The sequence below is a fragment of the Pavona decussata genome, unplaced genomic scaffold, assembly GCF_977016875.1.
Source record: "Pavona decussata unplaced genomic scaffold, jaPavDecu1.1 SCAFFOLD_93, whole genome shotgun sequence".
Lineage (NCBI taxonomy): Eukaryota > Metazoa > Cnidaria > Anthozoa > Scleractinia > Agariciidae > Pavona > Pavona decussata.
In genome coordinates this window covers 2,107,900-2,124,502 of record NW_028145510.1, presented here as the reverse complement: position 1 = coordinate 2,124,502, position 16,603 = coordinate 2,107,900, and the positions used below count along the sequence as shown (strand labels likewise).

At 40.7% G+C, this 16,603-nt stretch overlaps 1 protein-coding gene across 1 annotated transcript; it reads right to left on the bottom strand.

Moving 5' to 3' along the window:
• Positions 1–7,172: 7,172 nt before the first annotated feature.
• LOC146473561 (uncharacterized) lies at positions 7,173–11,608 on the bottom strand. Its single transcript, XM_085118269.1, has 3 exons — positions 10,807–11,608; positions 8,331–8,507; positions 7,173–7,866 (listed from the first exon to the last, which is right to left on the bottom strand). Exons 1-3 carry the CDS (start codon positions 11,365–11,367, stop codon positions 7,294–7,296), a joined length of 1,311 nt encoding a protein of 436 aa, XP_084974395.1. The 5' UTR covers positions 11,368–11,608; the 3' UTR covers positions 7,173–7,293.
• Between the last annotated feature and the right edge of the window lie 4,995 nt (positions 11,609–16,603).

Sequence of the window (16,603 nt, the reverse complement as noted above, 5' to 3'; positions counted from 1 at the left end):
GTTAATCGAGGCCTGAGCTGAAAATTTGTTACAAGAGAGCAGTTTTGATTCTTCGTTAATCTGGCTTTAGTAACTTGACTTTAGACCTCTTATGCTGTGGAAACCACAGACCAAAGCAAAGGGCGGCAGTGGAAAAATTCATAATTTTATGCTAGCACGTCTTTCTTAGCCTTACAAAAGACGCCTCTCGTCATTTTTCAGTTTGAAAAAAGACCGTTCGCCAGCCTTTGCCGTTTATATATTAGGCAGCTGAAAAATGTAAAGTATTGTAACACCATGAAATATTCAAAATAAACAAGTTCAGTTAGTAAACTTGTTTGTGAGTGCGGGTTATCTATTCCTCAGTGAAGAGAAAAAAGTTGACTGCAAGTTAACTGAACAAAACCTAACAGTACTGAATAACTGACCAGTAGCACGAAAGTTTACAAAAGTGTCATTTTGTGAATTCGGGTGATGATTGGTGGATTGCGGAACAAAATTTTAGTGAATTTAGACTACAGAGCGCAAGCCCTCGGGATTATACATTAATTAATAGTTAATTATAAACCTCTCTATATGTCCTCGTTTATTAAGGCGGGGGTACACCTGAAAGCCGTTTTCACGCCTCTTAAAATCGGTTCAACGGAAATATCTCGTTCGCGTTTCAAGCAATACAAAAACTCTATGCTCATTACACAAATCAATGTTTTGGGGTGTTTTGTAAATTTTTGGATGATTTTTAGGTATATTTGGAAGGAGATAGTTTTTCTCAAAAGAGTAGTAAAATTAAGAGAAATAAGAAATATTGAAGATTTAGTGAAGTTTTAAAATTAGAATTTGTGGTTGATAATTAATAGACGGATACCAAGTTAGCCTACTAGCAACCTGGGGTACTCTTGCGTGGTTATCGACTGTCTGTTAGTGTTCCAAAAATCATTTTCTTTCTTCTATCCATTCTTAAAACCTCTTCAAATTTCACTCAAATTCAAGTGTACCCCCGCCTTAAGGTACACAGACAGTCGTAATACACACTTTTGGACTTTGGAGACTCTTCTTCTCGGAAGGGGAGTTGGCACCAAGAAACATCCTCTCATCCAACGTTTTGGTATGAAATGGCCTGATGCTGGAGGCTCAGAGCCAATACAAGCCTAACGGCTGTTCCTCACATCGCTCAAACGTAGTCGTTAGTTTGCGGAGTCGCTTATTTCTTCACATCGCATGTACAACTCCCTTAAAAGACTGTGTGGGAAACTAGACCAACATTTGCTAAATGAAAAAAAACGTATTCACATGAAGAATAATAAACGTAGGGTGAGTTAGCCGGGAGTTTCTCCACGGCGAAAAGCCCTGAGCGATTTGCTACTTCTTCTCTATGCGCACTGGCTCCTGCTTCTACCAAAATTTGTTCATACATCTTTGTTGCCCATTCCTGAAAACATCATACAAGAAGTGTATCAGTTAAATTTTAAATTCATATGGAAAGATAAGGATGAAGCAACGGGACTGTCAACGATAAATAGTTATGGACAAGGCGGCTAAAAATGACAGCTATGTCCCCGTACATAACGAACCTAACAAATACACGCGGGCTCTGGTGACAAGTTTGGCTCTTCCTGGGCACGATCTGGACACTGGGCTCTAAAGTGATCTCCTAGTACTCAGGCCCACCACAGCCCCTATCATAAAAACAAAATGGAGGGACATTCGAAACAAATTGTCTTCCAAACAAAATATGGGTATCGAAAACTTTTAGTCCGGCAAAATATACGGGTCTCGTGGTCTCGATTTTTTGTTCGAGGTGATGGCGGGATCTCGATATCTTTTGCAAGGCAAAGAAAACCTTGGGCCTGCAGCCTGCGAGCAAGCTCTCTTCCACCCCCCTTCCCCCAAAACCTAAGAGCGCTTGCTGAACAGCTTCGCAGAAATTAGTAGTAATCTCGCTCTCTCGGAAATTCTTGAATTTGTCATTAGCCACTCCTACTGGACTTATGCTGGCGGTAGACTACGATCTGGTCCCTTAATTTTGTTAGGGATCGAAAAAATAATGAAATACTCGTAGCTTGGTTGTAGATCAGCGGGAAGGGCTAAAGAGTCAACAAAATTGTAGCAAAAGTCAAGTAGACTTTAACGGTAGAATTATGTTTTTCATTTTATAATTTATTTCTTTACTTGTTATTTTATTTCGTAGTTTTGTGAAATCTAACTCTGCAGATGTTTAAAAAAGGTTCAGTAAGGTAAACTTTACAAGCACGGCACAGATGCAGATGTTTAAAAAAGGTTCAGTAAACTGGCGAACTTTTTTTTCATCGTCGTAAAACCGTCCAGTTATCTTGAGAGAATACCGTGTACGAAAAAAGATGGCGGCTGTACATTTTATCACAATACCTTGCAAACCTAACAAAGCCAATAGCCATAGTTTTTGTGAAATTCGTAGCTGTACTAACAACAGTGTGCCGTGCTTGCAATTGGTTTGGACCTGGTTTGAAGATTTCAGAACTATTCTGTGCTTTTTTTGTGAGTGTTTTCAGGGTTTCGTTTGCTAAGAACTATGGGTAAAGGTACCAGTCGCCATCTTTTTCGGTAAGGTGGATTGTCACAAATCGGACATACATATATGACGGTCGTATCGAAAAGGCCCGGAGGCACCTCCGTACGTAAGATTTCATTTCTCTACTTGGGTTAATTCACTGTCTGCCTCCGTAGTTTTCCAATTTCCGTGAGAGTGAGCTAAAATGGTCTTCCAGACTTGTTCTTTCATGACACGAATCAGGTAAACTCATTACTCCAGCCCCCCTTCCTGGGGGAGGACCGTTGAATGGTGAATGCCACATCGCACTGTACCGCCTTCGTCCTAGTACCGCTCTGTACGACTGTGCCGCTCTGCTGTTCTGTGCGGAATGGCGGAAACGGAAATATTCGACGTGGTCGTTGTTGGCGGTGGAGTAATAGGCTGTGCTGTTCTCCGTGAGTTTTCATCCTTGGGCCTTCGTTGTGTTCTTTGCGAAAAGGAAGAGAGTCTTGTCAGTGGTGCGAGCTCTGGAAACAGTGGGACACTCCACACAGGCTTCGATGCTCCGTTCGACAGTTTGGAGCTTCTTTGTCTTCAGCAAGCAAGAAGCTTGAACGAGACCTTTTTCTCAGAGTACGACATCCCTAACAGAAAGTCTGGGGGCCTGATTGTTGCTTGGAATGAAAGTGATCTCGAAAAATTGCCTGAATTAGTTGCAAAGGCTCATAAAGCAGGGGCGACAGACGTTAAGCAAATAACGTCCAGCGATCTACTTGAAAAGGAACCGCATTTGAGCCCCGATGCTTTAGGTGCCGTTTATGTTCCTGGGGAAAGTATTGTGGATCCTTGGAGAATTCCCATTACTTTAGCTAAGATAGCCATTGCTCAAGGAGCAACTCTATTGACAAGCTGTCAAGTAAACAGTGGGGAAAGGCATGAAGATGATTGGCACCTGTCAACATCGAAAGGACCAATCACTGCTAAGGTTGTGGTCAACTGTGCTGGTTTGTATGGGGACAAATTAGAATCAATACACAGACAATGTCCATTTACAATAAAACCTAGAAAAGGACAGTATGCGGTTTTTGACAAGTCAGCCGGCAAGCTTTTGAATTCAATCATCTTTCCTGTTCCTACGCCCAAAACCAAAGGTGTTCTTGTGTTTCCCACAGTTTATGGTAACATTGTGGTGGGTCCCACTGCAGAGGATCAGTTAGATCGTAGCAACACTGAAACTGATGAGACAGTGATTGAAACTTTAGTGACTCATGCAAAAACTGTTGTCCCCTCTCTCCAGGAGCATGCTGTGGTAGGCACATACGCCGGTCTGCGGCCAGCCACAGAGTTTAAAGATTACTGTATAGAGTGCCTGCCAAATAACAGGTGGATCACTGTGGGTGGAATTCGTTCAACAGGTCTTACTGCTTGTCTTGGAATTGCTAAACATGTGGCATCTTTTTTACCATCACTTGGTTTTGAAAATACAAGTTACCAGCACTTGCCAAAAAGTGGCTTGTTAAAAGTTGATCAATCCTGGAACGTCACTCATCCTATTACAAAGTTTGGAATGCAATCCAAAGAAGGTGAAGAAAAATAAATTCTCGCCAGTTATGATATAAGGCAAGTTTATCATTTTTGACACTTAAAACATAGAGATCAGTGCAAAAGGCTATTGCTTGGTTCAACAAGGGTGGCCAAAATTTTTTATGACTGTTACATCCAAAGTCATGTCTGTCCTGGTTGGCAACTCTTCCACACACTATCCTTATTGTAGAGTGAAAATGCTCAATTTCAGACTTTTGATTGGATGAGACCTTTGACCAGAGTGTCAATGATCCAGTGTTGACCTCTGCATTGTTGTTTCCTTGGCTGTTTCCTTGGCTAGTCCCTGTACGGCTTTCTCCCAGGCCCTCACAGTCAATTTGTTTTGGTGATGTATCCAAGGCGAACGTGACCCGGATTGACCCAGATGAAAAACAGATAGGCCTAGGAACTGGGCAAGTTGTTCCCCTGCCCCCCCCCCCCCCCCCCCAAAAAAAAAAAGAAAAAAAAAAGCAATAAACACCTGCATAAAAGAACAAGTGGATTGAGAACCTGCAGGCTGAAATTCATCATTTTAGACACCTGTTTTACATAAGAACCTTGCAATAAATATATGAAGACTTATTCAGGCTGACCTTGAAAAAAGTAGGTTCTTAAATGTGGGTGTTTCACTGTATTCACAATTGAGGGGTATCCCTGCAATGGACTAGCATCCCATCCGGGGCAACAATGAGGGAAATACTCCACAACAGTAGGTTATGCGGGAAGGCTCCACCCAAAAGGGTTGCCCTTTCCACCCTGGTAATGTGCAGAATTCTTGTATTTTAAAGGGTCGTGGAAATAAATGTATCAAAATGGTAGCAAAAAGGGTGGCAAATGCAGAGCAGAAATCATAAATAAATGCAACAGTTACACCTGATAGAAAAAAAGGGAGTCTCTGTCTTATCTTGAGGTTTGTAAGAGAGGGGTACAATAATTTCTCAGTTTATGTACTGTATATGAATGGGGTTGTGCAAGTTGATATGGGAAAGGGTAAAGAGTTGAACCATCGACTGTTGAGTGAGTGCTTGCTCATATCCAGTGGCTGTTTATTGGAAAATAAGATTCAGTTTCTGCGATACCCAACTGATATCTTCACAGCCTCCAGAGGGGTTCCATTCTATTGCACAAGGCAAAGTTAAATTGTCTTTGAATATATCTTCACTTGTTAGTGACTATAAAACATTTTTACTTTGTACAATAAAAACTGCCACATGCTTAGCTGACTGTTTTGTTTCCATATCTTTTGACCTTGTGTCAATTGTTCGACACAAACCATGGTTTCCAACCAGTGACCATGAGCAGACTTGAGCCGCAAATCTTGAGGGTCTAGACATGTCTTCCCATATAATTTTTAAAAGATCAGGTGAATTTTTTACAAAATTTTTAATTCAAATTCAATATCCATAGTACGTCCACACACTCTTGGTAAAACCCTTGCTCAGAGGGCATAATTTATTAATCATATGCAAAGAAACTATAATTCTTATATAGAAGGAATATATTTCCATACTTATTTTGTAATGCACATAAAATACTTCTTACATAGTCTCTTCAAAACTATAAATACCAAACTATATTTTTCATTCAATCCTATTCACAGGACTTTAATCAGTATATATTGCACAGAGTTTGTTTAGGGTCTGCAATTTGAGAGAGGAGTGATGAGTGTGTGCATACCATTCTTGGGTCTGTATCCTAATTCTCCCCCCAAAATTTACCTTTTGCAGCAATAATGGTTACGTGACCAATTACTGTAAAACGTGTGGCTGGAGCTAAAAGATTTCGAGAATGGAAACAGCATGTGTCAGTTAGGGATAAGACAAATTTTCAGACCAGTGTCGTGCAAACGTGAGATTTTTGTGACAGTTTAGTACATGGGCCTGGTATCAATACATGGGCTGAGTTTGTTTTTGGTTGCTGTCCTTGTTCTGAGAGGTTTATGTCGGGGAACTCCAGTTTCCTCCACTCCTTAGAAACTGACCTTTAAAAATTCCAATAATTTTAGTGAATCTGGATTGTGTCCCTAAACAGCTCTCTGTACTAGATACTGTGGGTGATTTTTTGTGTACTAGAACTGATGTATCACAATGTTTTCTAGTCAGCTCAGTGTATCATTAATAATGTACTATTACCAATACAGTATTTTGACTGTGATCTATACTGTATGTAAATAATAAATCATATACAGTACAATAATAATTATTACCCACACTACATTACAAAACCACTGAATGACGCTATATTCATTTGTTAAATAATAGTGATTGTGAGTATGCCAATAAATACCCATATGTATAGACTAATAGACTAACCTATTAAAAAAAGACAAGCCCCTAAAAAAATTTGAAACAAAGCCCAGTTAAAAAAGAACTTGCTATCTTGCAGGACTTAAACATTCACTGAGCCAATTCTAACCCTAGTGCTTTCATCATGAATGCTTCCATACTGATTAATGTGGCTAAGTTATTTGGGCCCTGTTGTTTGAAAGGCAATCAACACTTGTCCACAAAATTTATATTTTTTAAAATGTTACCAGTAATTGATATTTTCACCTTGCTTGCTGAAACTACCAGTAAATGTGGAAAAAAAGTCTAATTGAATCAAACCTGAATCAGAGTTGCATCAATCCTAGATTGGGATATATGTATAGAGAGTTTATCAATTGAGTGTTAAAAGTAATTTACATGCACTTATTGTGGTTTTGCTTTTAATTACAGTGTAGGACACTCTGTGATTAGTTAATTAAACATGCACCAGTTTCTCAACCAGTGAGAAGCAAGCCCAAAATCAATTGTGACTTGCTTGCACGCATTTTCCCAAACTTGGTTCTTGTTATATGTATCTGCTTTGAATGCTGAGTGGTTCATGATAGTGTTATGTCTGCTGTGACTTAGCCTGTCCCAGGCTCCTCGAGAGATGCGAAGGAGGGGGGCCAGAAGAACGCAAATGAAGGTTCACCTCCTTCTCTCCTTCGGGTCTCTCCCGGAGCAAAGAACGGGCTGCTGTGACTGGCCAGAGTAATAATTACTTTGACACAGGTAAAACCTGCTCTATACACAGTAATTAAATCATGTCTCTTAATGATTCTCACTGCAGTAACTGAGCCCAGCCCGTCAATAAAATATTCTTTCCATTTTCTCCTTGAGATAATAATTATTCATTTTCTTGGAAATATATACAAGTCATTTTGAGGCTTGTAAATGGCGTTTATGTACAGCGATTCAAAGAGATGATTCATGAGCAGTTGCATCCGTTTGTTGTATGAGTTCATCAGCTTTATCCTCATCATCTCTAACTTCAAGCATGACTGCATGTCCATTTGCCAAGCTTTTATTTGCAGCTTTCTCCTTCTTGGCATCCCATGCAAACCACCATGATGCCCAAATGGAATCAGTCACCAGAATTCCAAGATGAATTATGATCAGAGGCAAGCTGATGAGGCCTTGCTCAGCTTGTGTGAAAGGAAGAAATCCTGAAATTGTCACAGCGACTGCTAGCTGGGATTTCTGACTTGCCATTATCATGACTGACTTCAGAGCAGGTCTGTTCAGTTTGAGGAGAAGGCATGGAGGAAATATGACGATGATAAACAGGACATGCATTGCCATGCCCCACCCGAGAACGGCAAAAATGCTTGTGACTGAGATACCACTGAAGGCTCTTTGTGCACTTGCCTGGCTGACTTTCAACCAGGGAATTATCGTTAGCAGTATGATTGAAATCACCTTGAGGGCATCAGAAAATCTAATGATGCAAGGCTTCACCCGAGGTATGTACCTTAGCCCTTTGCCAACCTGTACAAAATGAAACAAGAATCTTATGTAAATTTTCAACTCCTTAGAACTTGAGCATTAAAAACATCAGGAAGAAGTTACATTTTACAATAACTGTCAGTTTAGAAAATTCCCACATGTTGATTGGCTCGTAGCTGTTGTCTGTAAGAGTACAGCCAATTAAAATGATGTCAGATGTAATGCACACATTTTCTTAACAGAAAATATAGCCATTAAATTCTGCTCATACTTTTTCCATGTTATTGTATTTAACAAATCAACTAAGTTTTCTATGGTCTAAACTAAAATTTCAAGGAGCCCACAAGGCCAAAAGCAAGAGAAGAGGTTAAGAGGCCAAACATGTGAAGTATTAGGTGCTGCTGCAAAAAAAGTCGGCACCTTGAGCATATTTTCTTGCCTGTCCCAAGCTACCAGGCTCCTGTTAGGCAGCAGCCTTGAGGAAGACATCTTGTTCAAGTTCTTACCAGTAATGGGAGCAATACTGTCAATATCAGCTTGACCAAAAGTTTAACAGGATCCAGCTTGACATTCTCAAAATCTATCATCCAAGCCACAAGAGGCGGAACTGTAAATACAGCAGACAAGTTACAAATCACTGTAAGCATGACGGACAATGCCACTGCTCCCCCTGCTTGACCTGTCTGTTGAAAAAGAAAAACTATCAGAATCTTAGTTATTATTATCACAGCCTAGAATTAATGCTGAGGGTTAAGGATTGGAGCATGGTCTCACGGTCTCACAGTTTGACCTCCACATTGCCTGGTGAGGGAAACTTCTGGAAAATGCTTAATATCAACTTGACAGGCTTGAAATATCTGTTCTATTTAAATTTGAAGAAAGCAAGGCACATGAGAACACTGAAACATCCTTAGCTACGGTTGAATGAACCATTTACAGTTTCTAGAAACAAGAATAAAAATAATTTCAATCATTATGGTGAAACCTAACTACTGAACGGTATGTTTGTATGCATGTATAAAATAAGCAAAAGATATTAAGTAAACAAGGGATAACCCAGTTTAATATTAAATAGCTTAAGGGATAAACAGAGGTTCAGTGGTTTTTTAAAATGTATTGTGTTCTTCCAGAAAATATCCATACCTCTCACATGACATATTTTTATTAGTTTTCACCCTACCCCCGCCCCCTCCAATCCCCCAACCCTACTCCTGTGAATTCCAATTTAGCTCCATACTTTTGTTCAAAAACCTTGCATTTTCATGCAGACCCCTCCCCCTTGGAACTTCAAAATAAACTTCTGTTAGGTAGCATTGTGTCTCTTCAAAGTAACACCAACCTCCAGGTTTGACCTCACTTTTGAAAAGAAAAAATAACCCAAATTGGAAAGTCTGCAAATATTTCCTTTCTGTTGAAAAACAATCTAACTTGTGCCAATTCAGGAGAATAATAACATAATATCTAAAGAGGAAAAGTTTTGAATAACAATACGGTAAGTAAGATTTAAGTAATTCTCTCAAAGAGGGTTAACCCTGCATGCACAAAGTAGATTACAACTGTCTGACTCTGCAGCTACATATATAAGTTTTCACAATATTACTGTATAAATAAACAAATTATCATTGTCTGTATTATGTAAATAATGAAGAAGATCGGACTGTGTATATAGAGAAATGTGGAAAGTTCTAGAGGTTTTGACCTGTTTGAATATAAATTGGTGGATATTTTTTTGAAAATGCTTCAATATTGAGAGATGCACCTTGTTATCAGAAACACTAAAAAAAAAAAAAAAAAAAACCCAACAACACAGGCCTATTTTCACAAATATTTAAAAGGTTTCACATAAAAAATAAACTTCCCAAAAATGAGTACTTCTTGTCACAAAAATCAATTTCTTTCATAACAGAAGGCCCGCACAGGTCCCTGAATCCTGCTTGTACAAAGAATGTCCAGAAAAAAATTGTTAAGGCTATTAAAAAGTTCCAACTGAACCCCAAATCATGGTTTATTTAAAATTAGCTGTAAATAAATATTCTGCCAGGTTGCTTTTAGCCCGGCACCCAGACGTATTTCTGGCTGTCGGTTCCCTCCGCCATCGGCGGAGAGAAGCGACAGCCGGAAATATGTCCATGTTTGCAGGCTAGGTTGCTTCTGGAATAATGGGCTGATTTAGCAACAGAATTGGAACGCCAGTTGACAACACCACGCACTTTAAGAATGCCGATATATAGTCGAAATAGACCCGCATCCAGACTATTGCGCCTGCTCTCGCGCCCTCAAATGACGTTCCTGTTCTGTTGCTAAATCAGCCTATTAAAAATACCAAATCCTCCATCCCCCTGCCCCACCCCCCCCCCCCAAAAAAAAAAACCAATGATAAACAATAAATAACTTTTTTATTTTGCAGGTCTTCTTGTTGTATTAGAAGGCTGAATTATATTGTTTTATGCTTTGTGACTGTGACTTTCACGGATTAGGAACCAAAAATAATATTTTGCAAGAATTAAGAACAATAGGTCTTAGAAGAATGTATAGTCAAATTTAATTCTCTGGACATAGAGGCACCTCAAGTGTTACTATAAGCAAAAACTTGAAAAAATTTCCATGAATCTATGTCCTCTCAGTACAAAGTGAACTTTCCAGAATGACTAAGTGTCCAAGCAAGGTTTGTTTGTAAATATGAAGACACTCCAACAGATTCCACGCCCCCCCCCCCCCCCCCCCGCCCTCCGCCTCCATCTACCCCTGTATTTGGCCAAGGAGTGTCTCGAGCATAGGAGAGGGTCAACAAGACAAGATTGAGAATAGGTCGGGGGTTGAGCGACGAGTATGGGAAAAAAATAGGAAAATAAAATGTGAACACTACATATCATTTTCCATAATTTTGAGAAAAACAGAAAAGGCGGGAGTTATGCCCTCCTGATAATTTTGTATATTTGTTTTAAAGCTCATAAGCTAATAACTTGTAAACAATAAGCTCACCAGTATCACTCCCGCCGAGATCGTACACGGAACAATGAAGTAAATTTGTATTCCTATTTGAAACAGCGCTGGTCCAAGAATCGAACTACCTTCCAAGTGATGTCTGGTGGGCGAAGGAGTCGCATTATTCGACGAATGATTGCCGTTCAAATGCACGCTGTTTTCCTTCGCAGTGCCCGCAGCCACGTAATTTTGCTGGTACGGCATCAAGCCGGTGAGTTGACCGCCAATGAGAGGGGTGATAAATAAAATACAAATTATTCCCCATAACAGAGCCTTGAAAGATTTCAAAGCGTCCTTCACTTCTCCCGTTTTAAGCTTGAGTCCGCTGTGAAGAAAAAGTCCCACAACGCAAACATACTGCGTTGGAAGTTCGCTAAAGAAGACGCCGGGTTGCGGAACGGCAATCCCTAAAACTAAGAAGAATATCAGACAGATGGGCAGAAAGTTCTTAAATACTGCTGCTTTTGCCCTTCTCCACAAAGGTGGCCGAGGTTGTTCAGTGGATATTTCTGTGAGGCTGTCCTCCGACTCGACGTGTTTACTGTCCGTGATCGCCATCAAAACACATCTAAGCCGTTTCGCGAGTCGGTCCCTTCTTTTGTGTAAATGGTCGTGTGCGTGACACGTGACGTTACGCGGGAATTGCAAAATAGCACAGGTATTGCGTGGTCGTCAACATTTACCGATTCTTAATTGCAACAAAAAGGTTGATATTTCCTCTGTCTGCCCTGTCGATTACCTCATAATTAAAGTACCTGAGTGAAAGCCAACTTATGAAAAAATTTTATTACAAAACCTCTAACCGATTGCAAAATTTAGAGTTGACAGAGTTGTTTAGCGTTACGACACTTAATTAATGTGCCAACCAGGAGAGACATTTGAATAACAAAAACAATGTTTGCAAATAGTAATCATAAAAAAAAATTATTCTCAGTGCGGGGCTGTTAACTGCTTGAAGCTGGATACTTATTTATCCATTTTTCTATTTGAAAGATATTTTGGGGGTTCGGTTTTGTTTACTAAACCAACCGCAGAATGCATAAACAAAATCGCTGACCACAATCACTCAATGTAGGGTAGTGGCATTTGAGCACGTATGCGTGCGGCCACTCTTGCATACCCTACCCCCTGGACAGGCTCACAATGATTAGCCAATTTTAATAATAACCACTCTTTCGCTCATATATAAATACAAAAAAGTCCTTGTTTGTCATAACTTACAGCTCCAAATTATGATCACGTACGGTCACGTCTTGGACACGAAGGCTCTCATATCTGTGGAGGCCTCACCGAGTTAGGTGTTTTCTTGAATTCGCTTTTAGCCCGCGATTTGCACGCGGAAACGGCAGGCTACAACTCCAGTCAAGGGAGGGGTGGGGGTACTATCCGTATAAGCTACCAAAGGGTCTAGTTTTGTGGTCGTTTTGGTCGGAAAACGAGCGTAGAAAGTAGGAATTGGATACAAGTTTGCTTTCTGGTATGAGATTGGATGTTTTGGTTTCCATGAGAGTGTATAGAGATATTTCAACGAATAAGAGAGGAATTTGAGATGAAAGAGAGAGACAGAAAAACCAAAACATTCATTTGACGTGATTTCGTGGTCGAACTCACTCTCGATCAGTTCCAGTGACGACCCAGAGACCGCAACAATTTATGTCGGAACAAGAATGCATCTCGTCTTAGTCTGGAATTTTGTGCTTGAAACAATATTTAGCGAGGGACTCACGATCTCGTCGGGTACATGTTTACCGTTCAACTCAGGGGTCAGAAGATTCAAGACAAGTCAGGTACAGAAATGGAATGCGTTTTAGAAGCCATGAAATTAGGGTCTGAAACCGACACAGAAAGTGGAATATTTTGGTCTTAAATAGGATCGCATAAAATTTGGAGAATTGGGCGGCACACTCCCACTAAATATTTGGAGTAGTATTCGGGCAATGATCGGCGACCCCAAATGTTTACCACAGTTCCCACATTCACTTCCTCGCTCGGCCTTGACTGCGAAAATTGATTACTGTTGGCAACTTAGATCCGGCACAAATTTATAAGCGCGTTAGAATCTCGATCTCAAACTAACTTCATGAAAAATGGGTAGGCGTGTTGCGAAAAGAAACACGACAAAGGGCATGGCATGGGCAAAAGAGTTAAACCCTCCAGCCTTCACTGTTCAACTGAGTGACAGACGAAATTCACATTGAGCACCCAAGACCATGTATAAAACCAAGAGAGGATCAAGGGGTACCCCTTAATGATCCTCTCTTGATAAAACTGAATGCGGGACACGTCATGGGTACCATTCTCACAATCAAGCCCATCAAAAAGCCATTCTTTGGGAGAACCATCCTCAAATGGAATGGTCTTCGAGAGTTTGTGGTTCCGGCTGGATCGGCTGTGGTGCCACCTTGCCAATGGCCACTGACCCTGTCATTTATATTTTTAGCACTTGCACAATTAAGACTTTTAGTCACGAGTTTTTTTGTTGCTGACAAATCTCACAAGAATTCCTTGGTTGCACTAGTCTGTGCATGTGTTCACAGGCAGGAAGCAGGAGTTGGACGAATGATGTACAGGACCAGGACACATGCCTGGGACGCCCAGTGGGAGCGGTAAAGTCCGTCCCTTTCCCCCCCCCCCCCCCCCCTCTTATTTTCTCAAGCGGCTTGAGTGCTCAATTCTCATTCTACTTCTACTGATGATTCACTGATGAAACTTGGAACTCACCGCCATAACCACATTGTCATAAAAAAAAACAGCCCAGCTGTTCCACGAACGTTCTTTATTTTGCCCGTGTCAATAAGGGAGTGCTTTGCTTTTATTCGAAGGGGCAAGTTTACTTTTCAGTCTTTCCGTTTTAATTTTCCGTCCACGCACGGTGATACGCATCGAAAACGCAAACTTTAGAAAACCGACTCGGTCTGAAGCGGAATCCCTTGAAAAGGGGAACTTTTGAAAACCTTTTTTTCCATGACTGTGAACCGGTGTAAAAACTTATACTTTGGAAAAACATTCGTGTGGACAGCGCAAAAGTGAACTTTTCAGAAAAAAGTCGATCACGATAGCGCAAGTTTAAAGGGTGAAAGCCTGTATCGCTGGTACCGTACCATCACTTTTCGTGAGGAGTGATCTCAAACTGAATGGTCGCGTATGTGGACACACAAACTTCGTTTTCATCACTACGCAAACCTTCAATTTTGAAATTCCCTATCCTTTTCTTTACTCAGTTCGAGACTGAATCCCTTACCTTCCCCACCCTCCTCCCCGACCCCCAGATTTGAATTGGTGAGAGATGATTGCCACAAGGGGCGCGTGTTTGGGACATATTCTGTGTATTCTGAAAAAGGAATACACCGAAAATCTTTGCCGGTTGTATGTGTTGCCCGGTAACGAAGTATCATGCAAATGGATAAGATAAACGAATCGAGTTATCAGTTGCTTTAGAAAAATTTATTTCATTTTTCGAGGTACTCTGATCTTGGAATATACGGAATATGTCCCAAAAAACGCGCCCCAGGGTTGCGCGCGAGATGGCAAGAGGGAAAGACATTGGTGGTTCATGGACGGCGATCGGAAGTTGAATGCTTGCCTTTTGCTGTACACTGCATTCTGATGCCACCTGTAAGAAGCCCCTAGACACCAAACAATTGAAGCTTTCCCATCACCGCGACTGAGAAGGAACTAAACAAGCCAATTAACACCGGAACATTTAACTTTCTGTTACCAGAAAGTGGGACCTGGGATTTTAAACAAACTATATTTTAGACACTAGACTTTGGAACAGAACATTGAAAATATTCATAATTATAATTGGTGACTTTGGTGTTTGCTGAGCGTCATGTTCACCCGGGTGTTCAGTGTTCAATGACTTTTCAAGATCGTGATCATTTAGTCACGTACTGGTCGTTTTGAAACAACATCCCTGAAAACGTGGGAGTGTGGGAGCCAGCCTGGTGATCATTTAATGTAGTAACGCATGTTGGTTTTTGTGTTACACTCTGTCATTTTTATTGACCGTTAGCTAGCTTGCGTGCGTCCACGCTTGTCAAATATTTCTTTAGTCACCCGTTCAAACACGTCATTTCGATGTTTGTAGGGTGTGTTCAGGGCTGAATGCCTGCTTTTAAAAGGTCGTTATCGTTTAATATAGTAACACATCTTGGTCATGTGTCATGTTTATTGTAGCTCGCTTGCATGTACGGTACCCACGCTTGTCAAATATTTCTTTAGTCACCGGTTACACACGTCATTTCGATGTTTGTAGGGTGTGTTCAGGGCTGAATGCCTGCTTTTAAAAGGTCGTTATCGTTTAATATAGTAACACATCTTGGTCATGTGTCATGTTTATCGTAGCTCGCTTGCATGTACGGTACCCACGCTTGTCAAATATTTCTTTAGTCACCGGTTACACACGTCATTTCGATGTTTGTAGGGTGTGTTCAGGCTTAAATGTCCGCTTAAGGGAGTTATCAAACCAAACTTCTCTCGCTTATTACTCTTAAACGCTTCAGTCCTGATCTCTGAAATTTGCAATTGGCTAACAGGTATCATTTCAAGAGATCTCTCATATGTCAAAAAAAGGTTATGATCCGAAAGATTCGATTTATCCTCCAGGAATACTTTCTAGCGGAAGTGCATGTTGGTCTTGTGTCATGTTTATTGACCATTTCATGTAGCCCGCTTGCATGCACCCACGCTCCTGCTACATTTCTTTAGTAAGTCGGCCAGTCCGTCCGTAGTGACTGAAACACTTTGTGGGAAGTAGGGCACAAGAAAATTGGCGATAAGAGTGACAGTGCAAACTCCTGGGGGGCGGGCTCCGTCTTCCACCCGTCCATTCAGTTTGTCCGTCTGTCCGTCCATCGTCACCGGGCCAGCCAGTCAGCCGAACAGCCAATCGGTTTCTATAGCAACTAACCCCTCATCCTTTTATTTTGAAATTCAGCCAGGCAACCTGGATGGGATGCCAGTTCATTTCAGATTATCCTTTCAGCTTGCGTTTTTGTTTGGATGAATTTATCTCGATCCTGACCATTTACACTTGACTCTGGCCGAGATCCCACTGTACAGCCCTGTTGAAACAAGATGTCTTGTCAAAATTATAAATCTTTCACACCAGGCTTGCTTGATTAATTCATGCATTCTTGATTTAGAAAACAAAAGTTAGAGAAACCCAGAGAAGTAAAAACAGATGGGCTAGATTTCAGCATCTTGATCATCTAAGGACACAGCATAAAAACTGTGACCAAGAATCATGGAATGAATGAATGAATGAATGAATGAATGAATGAATGAATGAATGAATGAATGAATGAATGAATGAATGAATGAATGAATGAATGAATGAATGAATGAATGAATGAATGAATGAATGAATGAATGAATGAATGAATGAATGAATGAATGAATGAATGAATGAATGAATGAATGAATGAATGAATGAATGAATGAATGAATGAATGAATGAATGAATGAATGAATGAATGAATGAATGAATGAATGTAATTACCATCCAAGCAACATGCAGACTAACCCTGGGTCCCCGAGGATGCACGACGGCTAGGTGAACAGGATTCAACCCAATGAATAGACCGCGAGCAGTCGTACTCTTTCCCTCATATCACGTGCGCAAGGTGAAGGTAAACTTATGCAAATTAGAAAAGGGAATGCGCGCTACAGAACTTAGGAGAAGACAGAGACTGCTCGCAGTCTTACCAATGAACGTCATTTGGCCAAATAGGTAAGGTCTCAGAATGGGGTGGTTTTTTTTTACCCACTTACAAATTATCCTTACGCCTAT

Excerpts from the sequence above, each read along its gene's own strand:
- LOC146473561 (XM_085118269.1), bottom strand. The coding sequence starts at position 11,367 with ATGGCGATCACGGACAGTAAACACGTCGAGTCGGAGGACAGCCTCACA. Across the intron at positions 8,508-10,806 it reads TCTCGGCGGGAGTGATACTG|ACAGGTCAAGCAGGGGGAGC; the intron begins GTGAGCTTATTG and ends CTTTTTCAACAG. Across the intron at positions 7,867-8,330 it reads CAGTATTGCTCCCATTACTG|GTTGGCAAAGGGCTAAGGTA; the intron begins GTAAGAACTTGA and ends CATTTTGTACAG.